Genomic DNA, 24,853 nt, shown 5'->3' with positions numbered 1-24,853 from the left:
TTATTCATTTTAATTACAAAGTGTGCCAGTAGTGTTATTTCACCTTTTAAATGAGCAGCAAACTATTTGCAATGGCAAACAAGAGTGAAAAAGTGTTGGAAGATTGGTTTTACACCAGTCCCTTTGTAAAGTTACTTTTAGGGACAGCAGAGTTTTATGAAAAATGGTCTTATACTATGAGATGGAGAAGTGTTTCAAAAGGGAGTTTCAAATGCAAATAATTTTAGTGTTATTCTCATGTCACAGTGTTTAATCGAAGTGGAAGCTCTTGGAGATGTGCTGTTTTACTATAACCACTTGAGATGAGATGAATCAATACGATTCATCTTTGTAAGCTTTATTTTATATTTTTATGAGGTATGTGCCACTGGTTTTAAACAGTGAATTCCATCAAATCAAATTCTGATCAAAGGGACTGAGCTCATTAGAGTATTCATTAGTATGAAATCCAAGGCCATTTCTCAAATACTGCATAGATTTTTTAAAAAAAATTCTTTTTAACAAGACAGAAGTAAATTTGTTCCAAAGTAGATGACTTCTCAAAATGACAGCACATCCTGAACAGTTATTGTCTTCAGAGTGACAGGGATACTTTCCCCCAGGTACAGTAAGCTTTCTGAAATCAGGATAGATAGATAAAGCTTGAAATTTCTTTTTCCAATGTGGGAAAAAAAAACCCCAAAAACAAAACCAAAACCCCCAAACCAACAGATTTGACTAAATGGTATCAAAAGTCTGTAATAATAGGCAATGAATAGCTGCCAATTAAAGGACTAGTTGCTTTTAGAAATCTGAAAAGTTTTGCTAACTTCATTGTAACTAAATTAGTCTGGTGTACTTGTTAGCAATAGATGCTTTTTTCTCATACTGCTTGCCTTCAAAGTTCTATCTTGAACAAAGCTCAACGCTTGGCTTTTGAATATTATACACTGCTTGTTCTTAACATGAATGAAAGAATCTGCTTAACCTAAAAGAGAAACAGCTTGCTTCTCTCTTTCTCTTGCCTCTTTCTTTGCGCAAGGAGTTTAGAAAACAAAATATCCAGAAAATCCGCAAAGAAAATGGAGATTACATTTAAAGAAAAATAAGGAAAACATTCCCCTCAATAAAAGTTGGTTGCATTTACTGGTATGCCAGCAAGGTTATGCTATCTAAAATCAAGGTGTGCCTGCAAGGATGAATGCAAGCATACAGGAACTCCTTTCTCAGAAGCTGTACGGTTCACAGTTCAACTCAAACTAAGCATCACCATTTCCACCAAACCCTAATAAAGACACGTCACACATTAAGTTGGCTCCCTTGCTACCCTGCATTCAGGTAGCTCAGGTAAGTAGCAAAAAGACTTTTCCGCCTGCACCTTTCCCTGGAGCTAGGCCACGGCCTTCCGAAAATAACTTACAACCATATTAAAAAGACATGTAAGAAATGTTACATTCATTTTTTAGTGCCTCCAGGCACTCATGTCAATATGCAGAGTACGGAAAGGAGTGTTCTCTTTTCATTATTCGTATTTGCTAGTGCATGTCTGACTTGCGCAGTAATTCACTACGTGGTGTGGGGCTTCCCACGACAGCTCATGTAACAAAATCCATGTACCTTCTTTTCAAGCTGAAATATTGATCAGGCGTTAGGCTGGTCTTAGGAAAGCACACTCAGGAACCCCAACAATGAAGGAAAAGTTGTGAGAAGTGCCACTACTGTGCAATATAAGCTCTTACTGAGGCCATAAGGGTATCTAGTAAACAACATTTGATTCCTTTAGAAATAGGATATGTATGTGTAAAGCCAGTAGCCCGGGAACGGAAAAAAGAAGAAATGGAGAACTGGAAAAAAGAAGAAAAAAAAAAGAAGAAAAAAAGAGAAAAGAAAAATTTTGGGAAAATAAAATAAAATACTTAGTTCATGCCAGCCCTGTTTTGTATAAAAATACAAAATGTGGAGAGATCAGGAGGAAGTTCAAAACATTTTGTCTATAAAATATATAACCAAACATGCAATCTTGAAACTCTCTGCTTCAAAATGTTTTTAAAAAGCGCTGGGTTCAATGCTACTGTTTTGTACAAAGGACAGGGATACAGAATCTAATCTCTCTTACATAGATTTAAGTCCAAGAGCAGTATCAGGAGGGCAGCTGCGATTTCTCTTTTTTCTAGCTATTCCTTCCCTCTTCCTGACTGCCAGGTGTAACTTCATTGGGCTTCTGAGACACCAAGAAAGGAAGGTAATATTTCCTGAAAACAGACTTTTAAATGTTTTTAAGCTGTTTTCATAAAGTGGAGAGCTATAAAAACCATGACCACAAATGCAACATTCCCTCCCTATCTCAGAAAAAAAAGAGAAAAAATTTACAAGAGTTAAAGTGTATAGCTAGTAAGGTTTAAACTACGTTTTTAATGTTAGCATTTTTTATAATAATTCATTCTTATGATTCCCTGGTACAGTTCAGCAGTCTAATGTCTTTCATAGTGCTGTCAACCACAGTGGCATCTTCGATTTAAACGTGTGCAGGACAAAGGTGTTTAGGTGAAAACTAAGATAACAAAGGTGGTCCTTACACAAAACAAATGGAAGTTTATATTGTTTCCAGGTTCAGTTCAACGAGCATACTTTTGTCTAACGTTATCGTGCAGTTTTTGTTAGACAAAGTACTGTTCACCTCTCATGATATTTCTTGTTATTAGAATACAGAGAAGGAACTTTTCAATTCCCTGTTATCATCTGCCTTAGAAGAAAGATTATCTTCGGGAATATTTCAAGGTACCAGGGCTAAAGTAACAAATTTTGGGTGTCTCTCTTAGTACCTTTTCCTGTATGGAAGACTGTTCTCAGAAACTTAAGTATAAAAAATCAGACAGAGCATGCATTCAGATTTTATTAAATTAATTTTGGCATTGCTTTCTGTGGCTATATTTTGCATGCATTTCAAACAGCTCTGTTGACACAACAAAGACGATGGCACAGTAGACAATCCTAGCCTCACTGCTTTTTTTACTGATCACAAACTAGTAGAAACGCAGATTACATTACATGTGGCCACCTGTTCTTTTGCTTCCTTTTCTGACTAACTGGCACTGAACACTTAAGTGGTCAGGATGCCTACTTGGCACTGTGGAAATCTGGGCTTCAGTTTCCAAATAAATCGGAGAACATCCTTTTCCCACCAGATAAAGACAAAATGGTTTGTCTGTTTCTTCAGCTCTGTGCATTGCATGTGCAATTCTGATCTCCACACATCCCCACTCCTTAAAAAAGCTGTACAGCACAAGAAAAGGTTCAAAGAAGCCAGGCACAATCAGGGACATCAATGACCTATAAGGAATAATTAATAGGCCTTCTCAGACTAGAAAAGAGACGACTTACTAAGGAGTATGACAGTGGTCTATAGACAGACGCTGTTAGGTATGCAGATTCTAAGGAAGACCAGGGATGTTCATAAAGAGAAACAGTTTCAGGAACACGGATGAATGTTAGGAAACAGTACCCAATTCCTGAAGCCCTTAAATTACTCATTCCCCAAGAGCACACTGGGAAGCATCAAATATGTTTGCTCTGTTCCAATACTATGCTCTATCTTACCTACTTTTGGCCAGTCCTGTGAAAACTAGATTTCCAATATGGTTTCCAAATGCATCTTAGACAGATGATGCTTGCATGCAAAACAAGCCCAATACCTGCACCGCAGTCAGAAGGCTAAAGGAGAGCTTGCTCTCTCTGCCTTGTTTCAAACCGAGGACTGGACTATGTGGACTAATGGTCTGATCACGGATGGTTGCTTTCTGCTCTTACGTCCTTCCTGTCTAACACTGAATAGGTCACAAACTGGATGTTCCTTGCACTCTGTAAATTGTAATAAATCACGATTCTGCTGTAAGTACATTGTGGATACGTACGAGAATTCCCACATATTTCTGCAGTGGGACCCTGAGAAGTACCTATACCACTGCCATAGACTACAAACAACCACTTTCTAGCCATAATTTAAGAGCAGCTCTGAAAAACTGAGCTAATGCCAAAATATCCAATATCAACCCAAAACAGGACATGATACTAGTCATCAAAATATTAGGTATAATCATTCCTCAGAAAAATCTGAAGACCAATTTCTTCTCAGAATGCATCTCCTCTCTATGAAGTGCAGTTTATTACTGCTGATCCACACATTATGATGTTTATACTAAACAAATGATTATCCTTATTTTAATAGATGAGAATCCAATGTATTTTGAAAACAATATGCATATAAACAACTATGGTCCATGAACTTTATAAAGAAGGCGGAGCATATTTCAGATTAACCCACCTTGACAAAATCTCCGAACGGAACATACCAAATGTTCTTTTCATAATGGTTTTCAAAACAAGCACTAAAATGCATTTCTGAGCAAAACTGATGCAGAAATGCAGCAAGCCATACATGAAAAGCAATCGAAAAAATGACCAGCGCCATTTCACATTCTGCAAAACTCAGATAGAAATATTACTTTAAATGTAACAGTAAGTATCTAAGCAGACAGACAATGACAATTGCTTTCTAAAGATTTTATTATACCGTTAAAATAAGGAAAATGTACAGGCAGCAATTTAATTTCAGTGCTACAGCTATCATTATGATGGCACTTAGAGATAAAAAGGAAAGAAAAATTGTCACTTATGCCATATATTTAGCTATGATTATATTCCAGCATGCCTACTGTATGGGAATTCATATTCAAGAAAAAAATTCTCTCTGCTTCCAGGAATTTAGTATATTGCCGATTTCAGGCATTCAGCTTCAAAGTAAATTGCAATTTTCTTCAATAAATTGTTATTTCTGAGTGGCAGACTGACAGAAAATGCGCATACTAAGACAAAGATCTTTAGCTCGTATTTTAAATTGGAAAAACGGCCACTCTCAGGGGTGTACAGTATATCTATTTATTCTTGTCTTAGTTTCCTATTTATGTTGGATGCTAGCATGAAATCAGGCAGCCTGATGCCAAGTCATGGCTCAAATGCTTGGAATGAAAATGCCAAACTCAAACCAATGTAATCTATTTTAATATTTCTTCCCTAACAACAAGTCTACACCATCCCTTAAGTAAAGCATGCTTAGTCAGCACAACCACCTGATTTCTTAAGAACAGAGAGAGTAATCTCTATTATCATCTGTCTTGGTAAATTTTTGGTGCATCACCTTTCACTAATGTAAGATAAGGTAATGGGAAATGATATCATAAGCACTTTTTTTCATAGTTTATTTCCTTGCCAAGTTCCCAGATCATTTAACTTGCTAGTGTTCACACACTAGAAAGTCCTAAATCTCTGCAGTTGGCTTCTGATCAGAGGAGAATGCAACATGCAACCTAAGCAAACACAAAAATATAGCCTAAAACAGAGAACATTTTTTTCTAAACAGTTTTTGTATGGGTTTAGAAGAAATCCTTGTAATCTCAGTGGAGTTCAGTGATGTCTCTACTGCCAGTGGTCCCTAACACATGAGCTGTTGGAGTGTAAGTAGTGCAAGCCTCACGAGGCACGGCTTCACGAGATTATGATAAGGACTGGAGAAGGCAGGGAATGGCAGTGAGAGTGCCTGTTGCCTTAAGATCACAAAAGAAAGAGAATGTATGAAATGTGATCTGTTTCCTACTAATGCGAATAAATAAATTAGAAACAATACCAATAAAAACCAATGGCTAAACCCAAGAGGGAAAGAGGCAGTCAGAACAAAGGAGAAAGTAAAGTATGAAGCAGCTTGTGTTAGCTAGGAACAGAAGCAGAAAGTCTATGATGTTATTTACTGAAAAAAGGTTGCAGGGATTATAAGGCTCATTGCTGTCACCATTACCATTCTCCAGGTTTTCACTGCTTTCGTAGCAGCCAGAATCCCGAGGAGAGCATCCGGTTAGGCCTTGGCCTTCAATGAGAAGTTTCTCCTGAGATCCTGACTGGTCGCTGTTACCTAGAAGATGTGAGAATACAGTGAAAAACAGGCAAACAGAAAATCCAGCTGAACTTCTCAACCTTCCATTTCCAACATCATTATCTTGTGTTTCCAAAGAAGGACAATGAAGCTGATGAAAGGTCTAGAGGACAAGTCTTACGAGGAGCAGTTGAGGGATCTGGGATTGTTTAGCCTGGAGAAGATGAGGCTGAGGGGAGACCTTCTCACTCTCTACAGCTACCTGAAAGGAGGTTGTAGGGAGGTGGGTGTTGGTCTCTTGTCCCAAGTAACAAGCGATAGGACAAGAGGAAAAAGCCTCAAGTTGCACCAGGGGAGGTTTAGATTGGGTATTAGGAAGAATTTCTTCAACAAAAGCATTGTCAAGCATTGGAACAGGCTGCCCAGGGAAGTGGTTGAGTGACCATCCCTGGAGATGTTTAAAAGATGTGTAGATGTGGTGCTTAGGGACATGGTTTAGTGGTGGACTTGGCAGTGCTAGGTTAACGGTTGGACTTGATGGTCTTAAAGGTCTTTTCCAACCTAAACAATTCCATGATTCTTTTATCTTCCTTGTTGTATTAACTGTATCAGATAACTGTTTTAGAAAGGAGTGAGCATTAGGAACAGCCATCACAAATGTTGGAAACATTAATCCTGTTTGGTAAAGGATTAAGCAAGAGCCTCAGCACGAGTGTGAGGGAGCAGTGTGGTACAAAATGAAAGCAGAATGGACCATGTGTGCACCTCTGCTGCCTTGGGGCAGAGTCCTGCAACTTAAAACCATGGAAACGTATTTAAAATAATGATGTCAGAGTTATTTCTAAGACTTAAAAAAAACCTCAACACTCAAAGAAAAAGCAAAAAGCACTGAAAAGAACAAAATTAAGGAAAAAAAAAAGAATAAAATCCTGAAACCGATCTACTTTCTAGAAGGGACCAAGAGGAGCAGGAGTGGATCTGGTAAAGTTAGATAATATGCCCTAGCAAAGAGGGAAGGGACAAAGGAGAAACTAGCGGTAAAAATTCCTTCCTTCCTTGGTCTGTACAAAGAGCCAACACTCAAGCATGGTCCATCCAGGCTGCATAAGCTGAATTCCAGGAATTTACCAGAATGTTTGGTCAGAAATTATATTTTGCAAAGAAACTAAATCTGGAGCTAAAGACACAGAAAATCAACTTCATGATGCAAGGATATAGTTTATGCTGTGTTTTTTTTTCCCTGCAATAAAATGTCAGAAATGGCTATTCCAATTCCTATTCTCAGCCTGTGAAATGTAATTATTGGGTGGAACTAAGTGCTGTTGCCCCTCCCAGGTTCTGGCCATCTGGTCCCCACTTCTCTTTTTCCTCACCATCCTGACTTAAAAGAGCTGGAATTTATACATTCCAACCACAACATCACATAGTTCTTCAAGTTTTCAAACCAAAATTGAAGTGCCCTAAAAAAAATTATTAGTTCAGGGAAGCAAGCATTCTAAATAGGTCTAAAATACCAGAGAAGGTCATATTAGGTGATGAAAAGCTACTCTGATATAAGTGAAAGGAATGTAATTCTGCAACTGCAGTTTTACTAGGGGGTAGAGGAGAGCACAGAAAGTGTGGATGCTTCTCTGGGAAATGAAATGAACAAGCAAGCTACACATCAGTGAAAGCTCAGGCCACACAGCACTGTCTAGAGATACCAACCACACATCTCTAACAGAAGTAAGCATTGCCCGCTTAATAAGCAGCTGATTAAATTGCTGCTATGACAGTTTAAGCTAAAACATAGGATTTAGCACAGAAGCAGCTGAGAAAGCCCTCACACAATCCATTCCAGTGATTCTGCTTGGTAGGATACTAAACTTCTTCTGACGCTTAGGGATGAAGGGGAAGTTCAGTACTGTCTTAAGTTACTACAACTAGGTAGTGAGCACATCTAAATTCCTGTCTCAAGCTATGCTTGCTTTTCAAATGATCCTACTCTACTACGACTCTGCCACGACTGCTGCGGGGATGGTACAGCCCCACTTCCTCCTCCAGCAAAGATGTCATCAAATTTGACTGTCATGGCTTACTCTGCTTTCCCTCATCTTTGCAGCCACTTGCCTGAGACCTTCTGTACAATGGGTAGAACTGCACTGCTGCACCTTAGACAGTTGGGTCACTGTCTTTCACTCTTTGCATGACTGATATATTTTCTCCCTTTGAAAACTGCTGTGTTGTCATGTGTACAATCTGAAGCTACCTGTACAATCCCACAATTCACAGTCCAAGAATCTCATGCATGTGCAGGTAAAGTAAGAGAAAGTTTAATTCACGTTACTCTTCTCCATAGCCCTCTGGGCTTTGATATTTTCCTTACCCTGGATAATCTTAACCTCTTCCCTCTAGCCTAGAAGTTTCTTCTTTCCTATTCTCCATGCCCCAGCTTCTTATTTTGAGCAGCTTATCTCAGGATTTATTCCTGAACATCAGTACTCTAATGGGTATGTGTTGTACACTTGACATCACTTGAATAAGTTGGGTAGCAGGGCTTACATGAACAAAAGAATTCTGGCAGAACAAATGCAAGTCTTAAGTCACTCCTCAAAAACCTACATGCTGTAACACAGGATTACCCTGGAAATAACTAGATTAGGGAAAAAAAGATCAAAATCCTGGAACCGTTTTTTTGCTTTAAGGGGTTCGCAAAGTTCTTGGCAGGGCTCTAATAAAACTTAAAACCTCAAATATCCCACGTACTATCATACTCCTGTAGAAGTTCCACTGCTGTGAGAAGAACAGCTCTGTGCTCAGGATCTCGGATGTTGAGTTCATCCAAGTCTTCTTCTTCTAAAAGCTTAAAGGTATCCAGATCTTCATAACCGTTGAACAGAAAAGTAGGCATGTGCTCCTGCATTAAAAAAAAAAAAAAAAAAAAAAAAAAAAGATGAGCTGTCAGACAACATATTTATTCAACTTATTTTGTTGATAAAGATACTAGAAGAGATTTTCAAAACCAGTAAAAAAAAAAGTAGCAGTTTAGCAAATGCAAACCACTGTATAACAGCAAAATTATAGAATTATAGCTCGTACAAACATTGCTCAGGGTTCAGGTAGGTAGCTGCGCCAGAACTAGAATGCTGCACATATTTTTGTATTTGGAATGCACTGTATTAAATGGGCTGGGTAGCATGCTACCCGGACACAAAAAAATGGCACAGCTCTCTGTGAAGGGAGAAGTACAAAGGGTGAATGACAGATGCAGCAGTTTATCCCCAGGTCTTCTGAACAGAAATATGGAAAAAACGTCCTCTTTAAAGACAGGGTAACTACTGTTATTTTACACTTTTTGCTTGCTTTTGAAATGTGTTAGCTAGTGGCCACACTACGCAATGATTTATGGTCTCTGAGAGCACAAAACTTGCAGCCTGCAGCACTTCATCAAGCCTGACAGGCAGTTCTGCCTGGCCTCAGCTATTTTCAGGCTGCTGCTAAGACCCAGTTCTGCTAAGTGGGGTCAAGGTCCTTAGGACTATGAATCTGTGCAGCTTTCAAAACTAACAACTTCAAACGTGTGCCGCCCTTCCCACAAGCAAAACTGAAGGGTAAACAGAAAAAGAGAATTTGGACCTTTAAGTTGATGCGATCCAAGAGATCCTCGACTGACTTGGGCTGGGGTGGTCTGCTTTTCCGGCGTCTCCTGGTGGGCCGCTTTGGCTTCTCTTCCTCTTCATTTAATACGTCCACATAGATAAATTTGAAAGTGCCAACTTTGTTGTTCAACAGGCCCATCCAAGTGCCCATAGGAGGTTTGCTGATTATATCAATGATGTCACCTTTCTGCAGACCAAAGAAGCGAGAAAGCCATTTAGGCATGCTTTCTGATGAATATTCAAGCAAACACACCCACTGTCTCTTTGATTTTCATGTACACAGAATGGACAACACTCTTCAGTTTTCAAAAGGTTAACCACAGCTCTTGCAAAAATGTCTGATTATACTTGTTTTACAAACAGAAGAAAAGGGAATTAAGTGATATGCCTAAGATCATAGAGCAAGTCAACAAAAGAATCTGGAACGGACCCCAACTGTCCAGATTCACAAACCGGCTTACACATCAGCAGTGCATCACTGCTGTTTTCTACGAACGTCTCTAAGCCATGCAACTATCTGAAACTGGAGCAAATAAGAACACCCTCAGTGTATATGGGCACAATCTCATATCAGATGTCCTGAGGAAAGGTGTTATGGAGAAGGAACTGTGTGACATTGTTGTTTTCCTAATGTGATCCTGACCATAACAAAAAAAGGAAAAAAATAGATGTACAACTGGTTTTGTATCCTTGAAGAGATTACCTTAGGTACATCTGCTTTAATAGGAATTAGCTGCCCTCAGAATTTTAACTAATGAATGTGAGGAGTCAGATAGTTTGAATCAAATACAGCACAACTAAAAATAATAAAAGCTGATATCGAGAAAAATTAAAGAGGGGTGACAACCATAGTCAGCAAATAATTCAATGATAACTCAAAACAAGTTATATTAACTGAAATGCTTTTAAGAGACACTATGTGCAGGTGCATCCACATTTCTTCCAAAGACTTTGAAAATTTTTCCATGGATTAATTCATTGTGGCAGACCAAGTATTTTTCCAATCTTTCAAACAAAATCCTCGCAAAATGGAAATGAATTTGTGCCACATTTTTATTTTTCCAGAAACTAAAGTCACAAGTGTCTTTCCCTGGATGTGGAGAAATACTAATACTTCCTTATGTTCTATAACATTTTGCTATAATTGAAGCAAATCTTAAATGTATCAGAATAAAACAGGTTAAAGGGCTTCAATAGCCACATGTAAACTCATTAAAAGAATTGTATAGTTCTTGCAAAGAGCTCTTAATTAAGAATTTGGCCAAAATAAACGTTTGACCCCTTAAAAACAGATAGAGCTGGTACCTTGAGCTTCAGAGAGTCTGTATCATAAGGACTTGGAGTAAAATCAGTGTGAACCCTGGCTCTTCCACAAAAAGGTCCTCTGTAAGGAGGCTCCTCATCATCACCATCTTCTGATTTCACGCTCTCCCTGTTGCTGGTTGAGGAATCTGTTGTGCTCACTGTCTGACCACCTGTGTGAGAGACATAGTATCACTCCACAAAAAAGAGTCTCTCTGTGAAGAGGGTTCAGAAAAAAACAGAGGCAAGATAGAAAATGGGTCGTCTTTCTACAAAACATGGTGATTAAAGTTAAAAGTCCTTAAATGCTGCTATTTCTTACATACACATGCGATGGGATGCATAGTTAATCTACTTTGCACTCGTGTTCTCCCAAATTCAGCTCCTCAATATTTAACTGAGAAGCTGTTTAACTAATGTCTCATCTACGGTACTTCACAGGAGATGTCATCTCTCTGGGAAGTTTTGGCCACAAAAAAAAAGCATAGTAGTGTGAGGAAAATAAGTTTTTAATCCTGCATGAGGGTTTCAGAATCCCCCTTAGGTACACAAATTTGATTTTATGGCAACACTTTGTATTGCTAACACAAAACAAGAGGCGGATGATTTTCAGAACACATTTTCAGTTATTTAAAAAAGGAGTTTCCTCTTCAGTTTTTTTTCCCAATATGATCTTGGTTTCTATTGGTCAGTAATTCATAGTGAAGCAAGTTCACACCATCTGTGTCCCAATTAAGCTCTGTTTTGCATAGAGACAATCTTAACCAGAGAGGTTTTAAACAATACTCCTCTAACTAGTTAATGAGAGAACCTCAAGGTCTCTCTGGAGGGGGGTGGGAAGCCCATCAGGTGGGAAGCCCAGGAGAAATCTAGTGTAAAGATGAGCCTGTTTACTACCAGCCAAGGATTGCAAATCCTGCTCTGATCATTTATATTATAATAGCAGGACCCAGCAGACCCAGCCAGAAAGCAAGAATTCATTTTTTTCAGGGCTCTGTATAAAGACAAAGCAAAGAAGACCATCTCTGCACCAAAGAGCTTATGGTTCTTTGTAAACCCTTAATGACTAACCCATCAGTCTTTCTACTTTTTAACCACTGCTTCTGCTTTGACTTTCTCTGATTCTGCTTACTGTGGAGATCTCTGCTCCCTGAAGCCACAGAAATGGAGCAACGCAATAACAACCAAACTTACTCATTGAGCTCTGACCGCTTAAGGAACTCCTCAGGCTCTCTACTGAGCCACCGGCTTTCAGCTTGGGTTTGTCCAGGGAGTCGGTGTCTGGCAGCGGGGACTGTGGAGAACCCGGCATGACCCCAGGGCTGGACTCCTGGAGGGAATTGAACCATTTCAGTTTACCAAACTAACATAAGCACTGACAGGAGCTCCTCGTTCATCTCCAAGGAAAGAGATTCTGTTTTCCTGCTTCCTCTCTTCCTGCTCTGCTTTTCTCCAGACAGGATGAAACCTTCTACGTTTATCTACTTATTTAGAGGTATTCAGCTGTGGCAGAAACCCCACTTTACTAGGCATGATAGCAGAGACAGGAGCAAACAGTCCTGTATGAAAAAGTTAGCATTGTAAGGAGAAAGAAACACTACACAAAACTCCCAATTCAAAGGTTTTAATGACACATTATATTTTTGCCAGCACTACTTGCAAACCAGCTAATGCCAAATTCAGCTTTCTGCATCAGGACTTTGTACAAAGATGAATACAAACAAATCAGACAATGCAAGTAAGACACACAGAAATGTACTTTTTTTTTTTCTGGTGAATTGTTGATAACTTTGCTCATTTACTTTGAAGGAAAAAAAAGAATTAACCAGAAATGCAGTCTGTGCATAGTATAAATATTCATAAACATAAATGCATGAATACAAAAAGATTTTGCTACCTGTGCAATAGGTGAGGCAATTTCTCTTTTCATTCAGTCAAGAAGCACAGGAAATCAAAAAGGGTCTTTCCTAAATTGAAACTCTGTCAGCCTCTGTGAAGCACAGTTAAAGCAAAGCAGCAGATACTTGTGGCGAGAACAGCTTTTGCTTGGGTTTTTGAATGCAGATAGAGATACTGGCACACAGTTTGAGTCACGATGCCAGAAAGGTGCAAGTATTGTAAAATGACTGTATGCCAAAGAGTTTGAAAACAAAAGAACTGTAGCTTGCACACAAGAAGAGTTTTTGTGGAGATGTGTGGTCATAAAACCTTTCGATGAAAGCTATTATTTGCATGCTGCAGAATCATCAGAAAAGAAAGTCATCCCAGCGTATGACTTCAGAGGTCAAGTCAATCTTGGAGAGAGCTAGAGAGCAGAAGTATTGCTAACTCACTGTAAATCCGTTTTTCAAAGTATCCCTTTCTTAGGCAGACTTTGGAGAGGGGCACTGTAAGGCTAGTCAAACACCAAAGCATCTTCTTACCAATATCAAATCATGTTTGATCTTAAAATGTTTTCATTGTAAATCTGAATTAAAGAACTGTAACTGTAGCACTGCCCCTGGTTATGAGTAAGCATGGCTAATAGTCCTAGTGGAAAGGGACTCTAGCATTGCGAAGAACTGCATAAAACTGGTCTCGTTCCTGCCTCTCTACACTGTCTCCAGTTTGGGGTTTTTATTTTGAACGTTACACACCGCTCCTCTTGCAGGCACCGACACCAAAAGGCAGCTCTGGTGGGGCATGCCCCCACTTTCCCATCTCCGTGCCTCTGTGGCTCCCGGCAGCCCACGCAGCCCCGCGGCCCGTGGGAGGCCGCCTGGGGGCGATGTAAGGCAGAGAGAGAGCCCTGCCTGCCCGCGGCTGTCCGGGCTGCTCCTCAAGCATTTCAAGCGGCAAGACTGGTTTTCAACCAAAAGCCGAAAGCATTTTTGACACTCACCAAAGCAAGGAACCCAAAGCATACCACCAAAAGGGAAAAAGACAGCAATTGTTCCTAGGCCACTGAAATTCAAAGCCTAATTTACAACTGATGTACTTCAGATTCGCCTCCAAGAATAAGCTATAAAAATCCATAATGAAAGAATAATAGGAAAATCTTCTGTGGGATGCCCCTTTCTGACTACATTGTGCATCTGTTTTAATGGGCTGCTGCAGAGGGCAAGCTATGATGCAGAAAAGATCTGTAATAGCAAAGAGGAACCCTGTGCGTGAAGTTATGTTGAGAATTTAAACTAAGTTTTAAATTGCAGATAAAATATATTACTGTGACCCTGTGTCACAGACCGGTTCCCTTAATAAATAATGATGATAGATAAAGGAATGGAAATATAGAGCAGGATGTGTAATGTCATCAACCACAGGCTTCTGCTGATGAGCTACTTGAATGAAAATCTGAAAGTGCATTTTCATGGTTTGACATCCATACGAAGTGATTTCACAGTGAGGGATTTTATAAGAACACAGGAATAAGCCACACCACATAGTCTTGTTAGAAATTTCTTCAGAGATGCCTTGAAGCATAGGAATCAATACTGATTATCACTTCTACACTATTAAGTGGCTTCCACTGCAGACCGTACATACCTGCTCAGACAGAGAGCTGCTGTATTTTTTAGACATCCTTTTCTTCATGGTTTCTTTTACAGATTTCACCTTTTTGCCCAGAGATATACGGGAGGCAGAGGGTGATTTGATCACTTCTTTGTAAACAAAGTCTCCTTCTTTGCCCTGCAAAATAAAACCGGGTTTAAGCCTATAAAACACAAAAGCCATGTTTTCCCTCAGTCAGCAGTCACTGCAGAGCTATCCAGGCAGACACAGGACGGGAGCACGACGTCCTGTTTACTGCTCTAAATTCACTGTTGAGACCTTGTGCAAACCACGGTAGCAGACCAGTGTACCTTATTCCTAAAGCCTGATTTGTAACCTTTCCTGCAGGTATTGTGTGTAAATGTGCTGGGGTCTGTTAGGATGCCTTTATCCCTTTGAGTTTCAGGTAAGTATTTGACCTGATAGAAAATGCCACAGTTTCAGGCTCAGCCCCCCTGACAGGACATACAACAGTAGTTGTGGATCATCTTGGTCAACACTGCATACAGTTTAACAGGAGTAAAGGTACCTCGGAGATCCTAGCCAAATATATACTTGTGTGTGTATATATACGGATACCTACATTTGGCTACCCAAATTTACTTTTTATTTTCAGATAGGCATTCAGTTAACCTCTCTTGATGACAGTTTTACTGTAGATTGTTTATAAAAAAAAAAAAAGAAAAAAAACCAAAAAAACCCCTACTAAATTCATCAACTATGGTAGAAGGTTACACTTCCACAGCTATTCTTATGGCACGTTGAACTAAATTAGCTCATCTGTATATAGCAGATGACAAAGGCCAGCTGCTTTGAATGCATTTAACCTTTTCTAAACCATCTTAAGATACCTAGCATTTACTTATGCCACAAACACACACAAAGCATGAACATGGATCGGCTGACATTTTGCCAAACTTAATTTTATGATTCAGCCCTTATTCAGATTGTCCAGACATGGTCTTTCATTCTACAGTGTGTGAGGAACCACCACAAGGCATCTCTATTAGAGCTACTTCCAGCACCCTTCATTGGCAAGGGTGCACCAAAAATCACAACACAAAAAGGACCAAAATCTGTCTGGCCAAGTAGATTGACTACTGAACTTGGTTTCTGACTTGGTTCAATAATCCTTCTGCGGACAACTTAAGTACGTAAGATAACAAACCCTAAAGTAAGTGTACACTATATTCTATGTAAAAGAAATTTCTAAATTTATATACACTTGCTACTTTACCTTTTCTTGCAAAAAGATTCTCTGAACTTCAGTTGATACTTCTCTTTCGACAATTATATATTTTTTTCTCTTTTGACAATTATATATATTTTATATATTTTTCCCTTTACAAGTTGTTTGTAATTACAACTTCTTTGGTAACTTTTGGTCTTTTAGCAGAAATTAGGGACAGCTCTTTGCCTCATCTTTTCTAAAAAAAAGCCTCTACACTTAAATGCCTTCAAGAAAAACACCCTTGACCTGCATACATTATCGTGGTGCACTGCATCTCTCCCACTACAGATGCTAGTAGGGAAAAATGTAACTTCTAGATTTCACACTTTCTTATATCAAAACCAATCTGAACAAAATATGCCCAAGTATCTATGTTTAAAGATAAACATACTAAGTTTGGAAGTTAACTTTTTTACTGAGTTGAAAATTGATGAATAGACTAACCACCCACAGTATTGGCCAATTTAGGGGTAATTTATGACATTAAAAAAAACCCACAGAAACACAAGAACAACCTCAAAAAACCCCGCTGACATAAAAAATAACAGAAGGCTGGCATATGAAATGTTTCATAGTTTACATCTGATTTAAGTGAACAGAGACGTTATCAGAGCCAATGTTGAAACAGAAAAGAAAAACATATACGGCAAAAGGAAAAAATATGTTGGCAATTTCATTTGATATAATGTTCTGGCTCATTTCTGTTCTGTTACTTTTGGCCGTAGGCTGACCAATAGTAACACAGGGATCGGCATGAGTAACATAAAATGGAATTAATTCTCAGAGGATGTGGGTTTTGTTTTTATTTTAAACACAAAGAGCTCTGAGATCAATTGCGCAGCACCCAGCACAATGGGATCCTGGTCTACTCCAGAGCTCTTAGATACAATGAGAAAACAAATAATAAATCTCTTACATAATGACTTCCACCCAAATAACTTGCAGATTTTCAGCGAATGAAAGTTTGTCTTATCATTCCAAATAGTAAATATTTTTACCAACAAAGTAGAGTAATCGGATGTTTTGCCTGGGGTGATGCTCTGAGGAAGTCAGACACAAGAACAGCCCACAGATGTGCCCCTAGATCTATGGTTTGATCACTTGTTCCTGCCTCTTTACACATATAGTATATAAATACTTATACACACATGGATATGGGTGGGTATGTTATTCTCAAAGCTAAGGAAGTTTGAGGTTAACGAAGATACTCCACTTTCTTGGATCCCCAAACTATTATTACAGACCTAAATTACACTTCAGTCTATTATAACTCTGTTGCACATTTCATTTTATGCTATTTCAAGTCTGCATCTTCTCGTCTTAAACTCACCATTTGGTCAGAACTGTTTCCAATATGGAGGGAGCGATTTGTCAAGTCAAATCCTCCAAAACTACAGGTTCTCTGCAAAGAAAAAAAAAAAAAAAGAAGGAAAAAAAAGAAAAAAGATGGATGAGTTCTATCACAATGATTAGCTCACTCAAAACATCTGTGATTTGGAGAACATCAGCAAAAACACAAATGTCTGCAAAAATGGAAACAAACAAACAAACAAAAGGATGGGAGATAATAAATCAAGAACTCTGCTACAGAGCAATTTGAGTCGTCTTTTCCAGATACAACTACTTGGCCTAAGGTCTGCTGCTGTTGAGTCATCTATTGCCTACTCTTCTTTTTAAAAAGAAAAAAAGACTTTTTGGTCTAATGAAACTGTTGATCTTATGCATCAAGTTTTCCAGGGCGCTGGCAATTCCAGCTCAGCACTCCCATCTGCCTTCATAAATAAGTCCGCAGTAGCACTGAAACAGAGAACAGTCAACCTTTTAAAACGCTGAGTAACCTACCTTCTGGGAATAGCTGCACAGACTCCATTTCCACTGAAATACAGGGAAACACTAGAGGCCTTGTAAGGGAAGCTCTTGGTAAGAGGAAGGAAAAACCAGCCCAGCTATCCATGAGCATTGTGTCCCCAGAGATTCAGCAAGCCCTGATTCCAGATTAGGTATTTACCAGCACACCTGTGGTGACACATGGCAGCTCTGCTACTTTGGGGAAAAAGTACGCTATGTTTACCACGCCACAATCATCTAGTGGTGAGACTCAGTTTTGGCTGAATGCACAGATGTCGTTTCTCATAACCATCGTGAAGACCGAAAGACAATCAGCACTATGACACTGTTTCCCTCCCAAGAGCAGAGGGCAACCAAATTCAGTACAGTTGCATTTCCACAGCCAACCACTGTTTAAGTGTGGCAAACAAGTCTCTCCTAAAGCTTTGGCATCACTTGAAAAAAGATCACACACTTAGGGGGCTCAGAGAGAATCCAGCTTTTGCTATGCAATCCAGAAGGTAAAACCCTTGACTTTTTATTCAGCCACTAAACTAACTAACAGCTGCACAGTACTCAAGTACCTGGCCCTGCCAGAAGTCTCTCAGGGCAATCCAGGGAAGCGAAGGCACAGCAGTTACAATTTACTTGCACAACTTCAGCTCTGGGCTTTGAGTGTGGATTGTGAGACAGACAGATGTCCATTAGAAGTATTCTCTTCAGAGCTGGAACATCAACCACTTGCAAACTGTAAGTTCTTAGGGCCTGATCTACCCAACAGAGTAACTTCAAAGATACCTTAAGACTCAGCTAGGCATCAGATCAGACCTACAAAGGATTGCCCACTCAGTACCACATGTACTTGGGAGTCAGTGAAGACCCACCACCCGAGAACTACCACTCTGCTTAAGCAATCTATTAGGAAGAAGCAAGCTCTATAAACTGTGCCACTTAATATACAATTATAGCCATTAGTTCTACTAAAGAGAACATTCTTCCTGCCCTGTTCACTGCTAATCAGCATACATGTTAATCACTTCTAAAAAGTTTTGTTTTCTAGCTTTTATGTCAGGTGCTGTGTACCTACACTGCTTGGATTTTTTTGTACCCGTCACAACTCTACTAGAACTTAAAGCCAGCTTTGTCTAGGCCCTACACACATTAAAAAGAGTGCTGTGATGTAGAATTTTTTAAAGCGTTTTTTTTTTCCCCAGAAAGCAATGTGACTATGGCATAGCTTTTAAAAATTGTTTTTGGAAAGCATTTGAGACCAACCACAAGGAATAAGATCAGTTTTTGAAGCACAGCACATTTAGCTATGAGTAATGTCACCCTTCTGTGAAGAGTCCATTCTCACTAATCCTATAGCGTATGGTAATCTCAGCAACGAAGAGCAGACATCTGGAACTGCTGTGAGCAAACTCATCTGTCAAACCAGCCAGAGTTCCTCCTAAAGCAGTCTTCTCAGAGAGCAAAATGTTTGTCTGTTAAAAGCTTCTGAATAAACGTACCATATTAAGGATGCTTATTGCTTCATTATGGACCACCCCATACATTTAACTTCCACCTTCAGATTCCAGTAGCAACCCTGACAATACTGTACCAAACAAAAGGTCTGTGGATGAGGACAGGGATATTCAATGGAATGGCCATGCAATCAAAAGTATTATCATTTTGGGAGAAAAGAAAAACTGATGCAATTTGAAAATTTCATGCATGTCCAGGTCACCGGAACAAATATAAATGACAAAAATGAATGGCAGGGCAAGACAGTGTGACCAATTCCACTGAATACATAGGCATTGCAGTTTCCCTGAGGTTGCAGCAAACAAACATTAAGTGTTTCCAGGAAGAAGGAGTGGCATTAGTTGAAGTTTGACAGCTTTTTGCGGTTTCAGGAAGAAGTGTGTTGAAAAAGCTAGCAACAGCAGCGTGTCTCCACCATTTATCCCATTCAAATGAGGCTGGAAGAGCAGTTGACTGAGGAGTTCCTCAACAACAACAAAATGCTATCCATTTCTTCTCCATTTTTATCTCTGTGAATAAGCAGAAATCAGTCCAGATGGTTTTGAAAATGAAATTACCATACCAAGACTGCTTATTAGAAGAACTGAAAAGCTTGTTTCTGTCATCTGTATTTGCAAAGTTTTAAAGGGTATTTTTAATTATAGGGCACCTCTAGCACACACAAGTATGGTCTTGCGCCTGAGATACCCCTATTATTCAACCCACAGAGGGACGAGTAAGGTTTCGCTTATCATCGTAATATCTTTACAGGAAAACAATGTCTTTTGAGTACAATGTCTATGAAAATAAATAGTATCCTGTGAGTGGCAGGGCAAGCAGTCAATGCAGAAGAAACAGTGAAGCAGCCAAGAGAGAACGTTCATGGTACTGGGTAGAAAAAAAAAAAAAAACATCTATTTTGTAGCTGAAGAGCAAAAATGTAAACCATGAAGGCCTGGTTACCTCCCACAAGTTATTTCAAGGAGACCAAGGCTGTGATTCTTATACTCAGAATACCTCACACCTGAAGAAATGAAGCAGACTCTCAAAATAAAATCTGTAGTTCAAGAGGAAAAGCTACTTCTACTGTATTGTTCACTGGAATATCTTGCTTAATGTTACGGCTGCACTGCTGTCTCCACTCACTGAAGCAGGGAAACATATCCACTTTGACAACTGTACAACAGACTAGCCAGCTCAGCTCTGGAGATCTGGCCCCAAAGGCAAGTTTGTAGGAAATTCAGCATCATGGTTAACAGAACTGTCAAAACTGGGTCAACATAACCAGGAAGCAGCTTTGGATCTCTCTGGAGTGCTCAAATCTCTTAATTTCCCATTGTACAGCACGATTTCCTTTTTTGGCCACCCCCTGTCAGCTTTCCACAATGCTCTGAGGGAAGGTGCCACCTTCACCCCATAATGGAAAGAAAGAGCGGTGGCCAGGGACGGAGCAGAAGGGGCACTTGTGGTGGTGGTGAGCAGCATGCAGGAGGACAGTGTCTACATAATGTAAAACTCCCTGTCTTTCTGCAGCTGTGTGTGTAATGGAGAATACTGACCTGGGTGGGAGAACTGGTGAGATGCAAACTGAGAAGGGAAGGGCCAATATGAGGCAATGACAGAGAGCAGGAGAGAGACAGCACAGTTGACTAAGGATGCTCTAATCCTCTAAAAATTTTATTAATCTCTCAGTATCCCTTTAAGAGAATACCAGCTTCCAAAGCATCACAAAGAAAATTCTAATAGCATCTCAAAGCTCCTCTGTCCATCAGTGGTCTCAATTTCTGCACTAGATTAATTTAAAAAGCAGCATTTTGTCCTATTTGCTCTCTCTCTTTGAGTTATTCTGTACACATAGATACTGCAGACTCAACAAAACTCTTCTCTGATGATATTATATCAAACTCTTCCCTTACAGTTGAATTACAGTGCTTAAGAGTTTCTAATGGCAAGGAAAGCTGAAGCACTGAATTTTAGTTAAAAGTATAAAGCAGAAAGTGTTGACTGCAACCTCACGGAAACTGGAAGACCACCTTCACAGCAACTCTGACTCACAGACTTTTGGTGGATTCTCAAGAGAACCCTTTTAGTACAGCGATCCACTGTGGCAGCCCACTTCCTCTTGGCCTCCTCATCCTCCTCCAGCAGGCATCTCCTCAGGTCCTGCTTGTCGGCCTTGCTCAGGGTCCTGTCAGTAACGGGACGCACCAGCTGTGAGAGGTTGAGGTGACTGTACAGGCTTCTCTCCACCACATAGGTAATATTGAACTCGCTGACAGAAGTGCGCCCTCGTAGCCTTCTGTTTGGGAAGCCACAACCTCCACCCCCTTTCGTTTTGTGCCGCAGTAATTGTAGGTCGCAAGCTGCAGGGGATGCTCCTTTCCTAGCAGGGCGCTGGCAAAGAAAAGCTCTGGAACAGGAATAGTTAGTATCCATTTTCTTCAATCGGATCTGCTTCCTTACACTCTGAATCTCCTCCAGGGACACCAGAAGATGGTGCTTGTGCCTGTTGCTGTCATAAAAGCAAATGCTTTCTGTACTTACCCCATGGCTCAGTGAGCCGAGGCTCTTCTTCATTTCCCCATCTGTCAAGGAGCGGCAAACTTTCTGGGTCTTCTCCTCTTCTGGGTAAGAGAAAAATGTCCCGAGTTTCTTGGGAGGCTTGATAAGGCCACGGCTATCAGTTTTGCTGAAGGTTTTCACCAGCTTCCGGTTAGCTCCCCACGTATCAAGACTGCTGGATGAAGGAGAAGTAGTAAGTGAGTCCGAGTCGTCCTCTGGCTGCTTTTCACAGGAGCCATCAAAGTAGAACTGTTTCTTGTGAACTCCAGAGTAAAGTGCCGATCTGTCGTCCAGTACAGGAGAGTTGTCAAGCGAATGCTCTTCCACACCTACAGGGGACAAAAGCAGCACAAAGCATGTTATCATTCATAATTCTCTAAGATGTTTCCCTGTAGAGTCTTATTGTATTTAAGATACCACCCACTTAAAATGGAAGAGAACTCTTCCTGATACAAGCAGCCCAGAAGATATTTGCAAGTGGATAAATCTGAAGCAGTTCCTTCCATTTGTGAAGTTAGAATTCTGGGATGACTTAACAATAGACAGACAATAGCATCCTGTAAGGAAGCTCATCATTATTTTAAGTTTCTCTTTTTCATCTGCAGCTAAGTAAGGCCACAGATGCTCTCACTAAGAACCCCTTGGAAGCTGGAACTGGGATCTGTTTCTCATGTTTTTCTTCTGAAACTTGCATATGATGCTCAGCTCTAGTGAGATTACAATAGATTAGAAGTATACCCAGGTATTAAAAACCAAACAAGTATCTCTTAGGTTCAGTTTTCCAAAACCCAGTGTTGCTGCTGCAGAAAGCAGTAATTTTTTTCCCAGAAAGTTATGGAACTGAGCTCCAGGATGAAATTAGAAGTTTCGGGTTTTCGATGGCAGAAGACGCACCCATTTTAACCACGCAGAATATACTGAAACAGGTGCAAAGAAAAAAAGTAAGGCAAACTGCAAGTACGTCAATTTCAACAGTGTCCTGGTAACAACAGAAACCCTTGTTTTTCACCAAATACATATTTCACAGAAAAGGAAGAAAACTTTTTTGCAACACAAGTACTCTAGATGGGCAAACATCCAAGTCTTCTTTTTGGAGTGGAGAGAAAGGAATAAACGACCTGAAATTGCAATTCCTTTGTACATCTATCATTTAAGAAACTTTTCTCCGGTGTTCTGTTCCAAGCAAAGTATATACTCAGGTATTACATGCGGTAATAAGGAAAGAGTCAAACAAGAGTACACATCCTCCTCAGTCCTGCCTGACAAATTTCACAGCATTCATATGGACGCATCAGAAACACACACAGAAATGGGACTGCATTCATTTATTGCCAAAATAAATTTATTGCCTGACTCAACTACGCCTTCCTCTTTGATTGCTTCCACAGTCTTACAGAAGAGCTAAATATGAACCATTACCAAAATAACTTATGATTTACAAAATTCACTCAGTAACACATTTCAAGATGAAAGAAGATTAGCTGCCCTGTAAAGACTTCCCGTCTCACCTTCAACTCACTCTGTTGGCAAAATATATTTGACACATATTTGCTGAAACCTAAGATGCTATTTAACCAAGATAAAACTCGTCATGACGGTGAAGGGATAGTGGATCACATCTGACACTCTTGAGAACTTTTCTGGGGTAGGTCTGTAGATTGCAGTCTGATTCTGACAGCACTTTCACTGGACTGTCCAACTTGCTCTTTCCCCCCCTCTACTTCTCAATTTGAACACAAAATAGACGTTCTCCTAGGACTGAATATGTGCTGATAAACAATTTTAGTCCACTGAGTAAATACGTTTTTAAACAGCTTGTAAAATATGCGTTGTGTGTCAACACTGTAACAGATGTTATTTGGAGGGAGTCCATGACACAAAGCCACAATGACACAGATGTAGATGTGATTTGTTTTAAAATGCTATATAAGAATGGTGCCAAGGAATTAGGAAGCTTCAGTTATTTCGCTCGCTAGCAGCAGACTAACACAAAATACACATGGACTCAGATATTGGCACATTCTAGTGAGTATCAGATCATCCAGATGTATATTTAGTGTGATAACAGAGTCAACAGTAGAAATGTAGGAGAAGGATCTGGGACTAGTGTACTTTTCTTTACAAACTACAGGAACATACAAAGGATACTTGGCAAAGTTGTTCTTTGTGAACAAATTTTTGAGGAAGATTATGAGGAATCCTTCTCCTGGGGAACTGCATGTCAGTTTTCAAACCAAGCCTACTCTCACACTTTGTTACAGACTGTTGAATGCTGATAAATTTATCAAAATTTTACTGATATTACTCAATCAAATTTTATAGCCAACTCCCCAAAACCTAGCCATCTAGGATTTCACATTACTTCACATTCATAACACTGAGTCAAATAATAGCAGCAAACAGGTCAAGAAGGGACCCAGTCAACTGCAGGTAACCTGAAAGGCCAGACAGCAATCCCCAGATCTGACCACAGTATTTTTTGTGATCTTGCAGAGCCCTCTGACACATCCAAATAGGAATACAGACCCACATTATGAGATATGAGGATGGACAGCATTTATGAAGCGCTTTTAATTTGCCACATGGAAACCTGGGTGTGGGGAGAATTTATTGAAAGGAAAGTCATAGACATCTACTCCTAACGTACACTTGGCTGCTTAAGAGGCATTCCACTTATGTAGAAGTTATGCAGAAGTAATCCATGTTGTTATTTACCAATAACTGGTTTTGCTACAGTTTTCCAAGAGCCAAAACACAAAGCAACTCCAGAGTGCTAAATAAAGTGCAAACTCAGAAATAATGTATTCAGAAAGGACTGGAGTTAAAACAGAGAAGATAGGAGATGGAAAAAGAAGTAAGGAGAGCAATTTTTTGGGGGACAGTTGTTAACTCAGTGATTTTTCTGGAGGGGGTCAGGGGTGGAAAATTGTGGAAAAAAAATGGAAGAAACTGGGACACTTAAGTGAAAGACTGAAGGAGAAAAGGAAATAAGCAGGTGAATTGCTGTCAGAGAGGGAATAGAGAGCAAAACAGACCTTTAACGTGCTGAGGAGAAAGTCTTGTCAAACTGCAGGAAGGCATCTGCACGCCTAGCAGCCCCTGGTCTGCCTGCTCCTGCAGCTGCTCCCACCCTTGGAGCCTCTGGCTGACTGCTCCCTGCAGCTTTTCCCAGGCCCACAGTGAGGGATGAGGTAGGAAAGGCTTCTCTGGGGTCTCTTCCTCAGAGCAAGGAAAAAATAGTCCTGTTTTGTATGCCTTTTCTCATATCCATGTTTCTGCTTCCAAGGTAACCCAGCTTTACGCCTGCCCTATGAGGTGACAAAACCTTTTCAGGCTAAGACAGCTGCCCAGTCC

The 24,853-nt window shown here is 39.9% G+C and overlaps 1 protein-coding gene across 5 annotated transcripts in view; it reads right to left on the bottom strand.

The window, feature by feature from the left end:
• Window positions 1–24,853, bottom strand: part of SASH1 (SAM and SH3 domain containing 1) — a 124,368-nt gene that overhangs the window by 6,880 nt on the left and 92,635 nt on the right. For all 5 annotated transcript variants that reach the window (XM_086744717.1, XM_086744718.1, XM_086744721.1 and 2 more), the window contains 8 exons: window positions 21,482–21,828; window positions 16,935–17,006; window positions 14,368–14,511; window positions 12,037–12,172; window positions 10,846–11,015; window positions 9,518–9,727; window positions 8,648–8,798; window positions 5,828–5,941 (listed from right to left, as the gene is read on the bottom strand). In XM_086744717.1, coding sequence (XP_086600843.1) covers window positions 5,828–5,941; window positions 8,648–8,798; window positions 9,518–9,727; window positions 10,846–11,015; window positions 12,037–12,172; window positions 14,368–14,511; window positions 16,935–17,006; window positions 21,482–21,828 — 1,344 coding nt within the window. The remainder of the gene's footprint in view (window positions 1–5,827; window positions 5,942–8,647; window positions 8,799–9,517; window positions 9,728–10,845; window positions 11,016–12,036; window positions 12,173–14,367; window positions 14,512–16,934; window positions 17,007–21,481; window positions 21,829–24,853) is intronic.

The sequence above is a fragment of the Chlamydotis macqueenii genome, chromosome 3 (genome assembly GCF_036417535.1).
Source record: "Chlamydotis macqueenii isolate bChlMac1 chromosome 3, bChlMac1.mat, whole genome shotgun sequence".
Taxonomy (NCBI): Eukaryota; Metazoa; Chordata; class Aves; order Otidiformes; family Otididae; genus Chlamydotis; species Chlamydotis macqueenii.
Note: the sequence above shows the minus strand (reverse complement) of the source record. Positions and strands in the feature narration are given on the sequence as shown.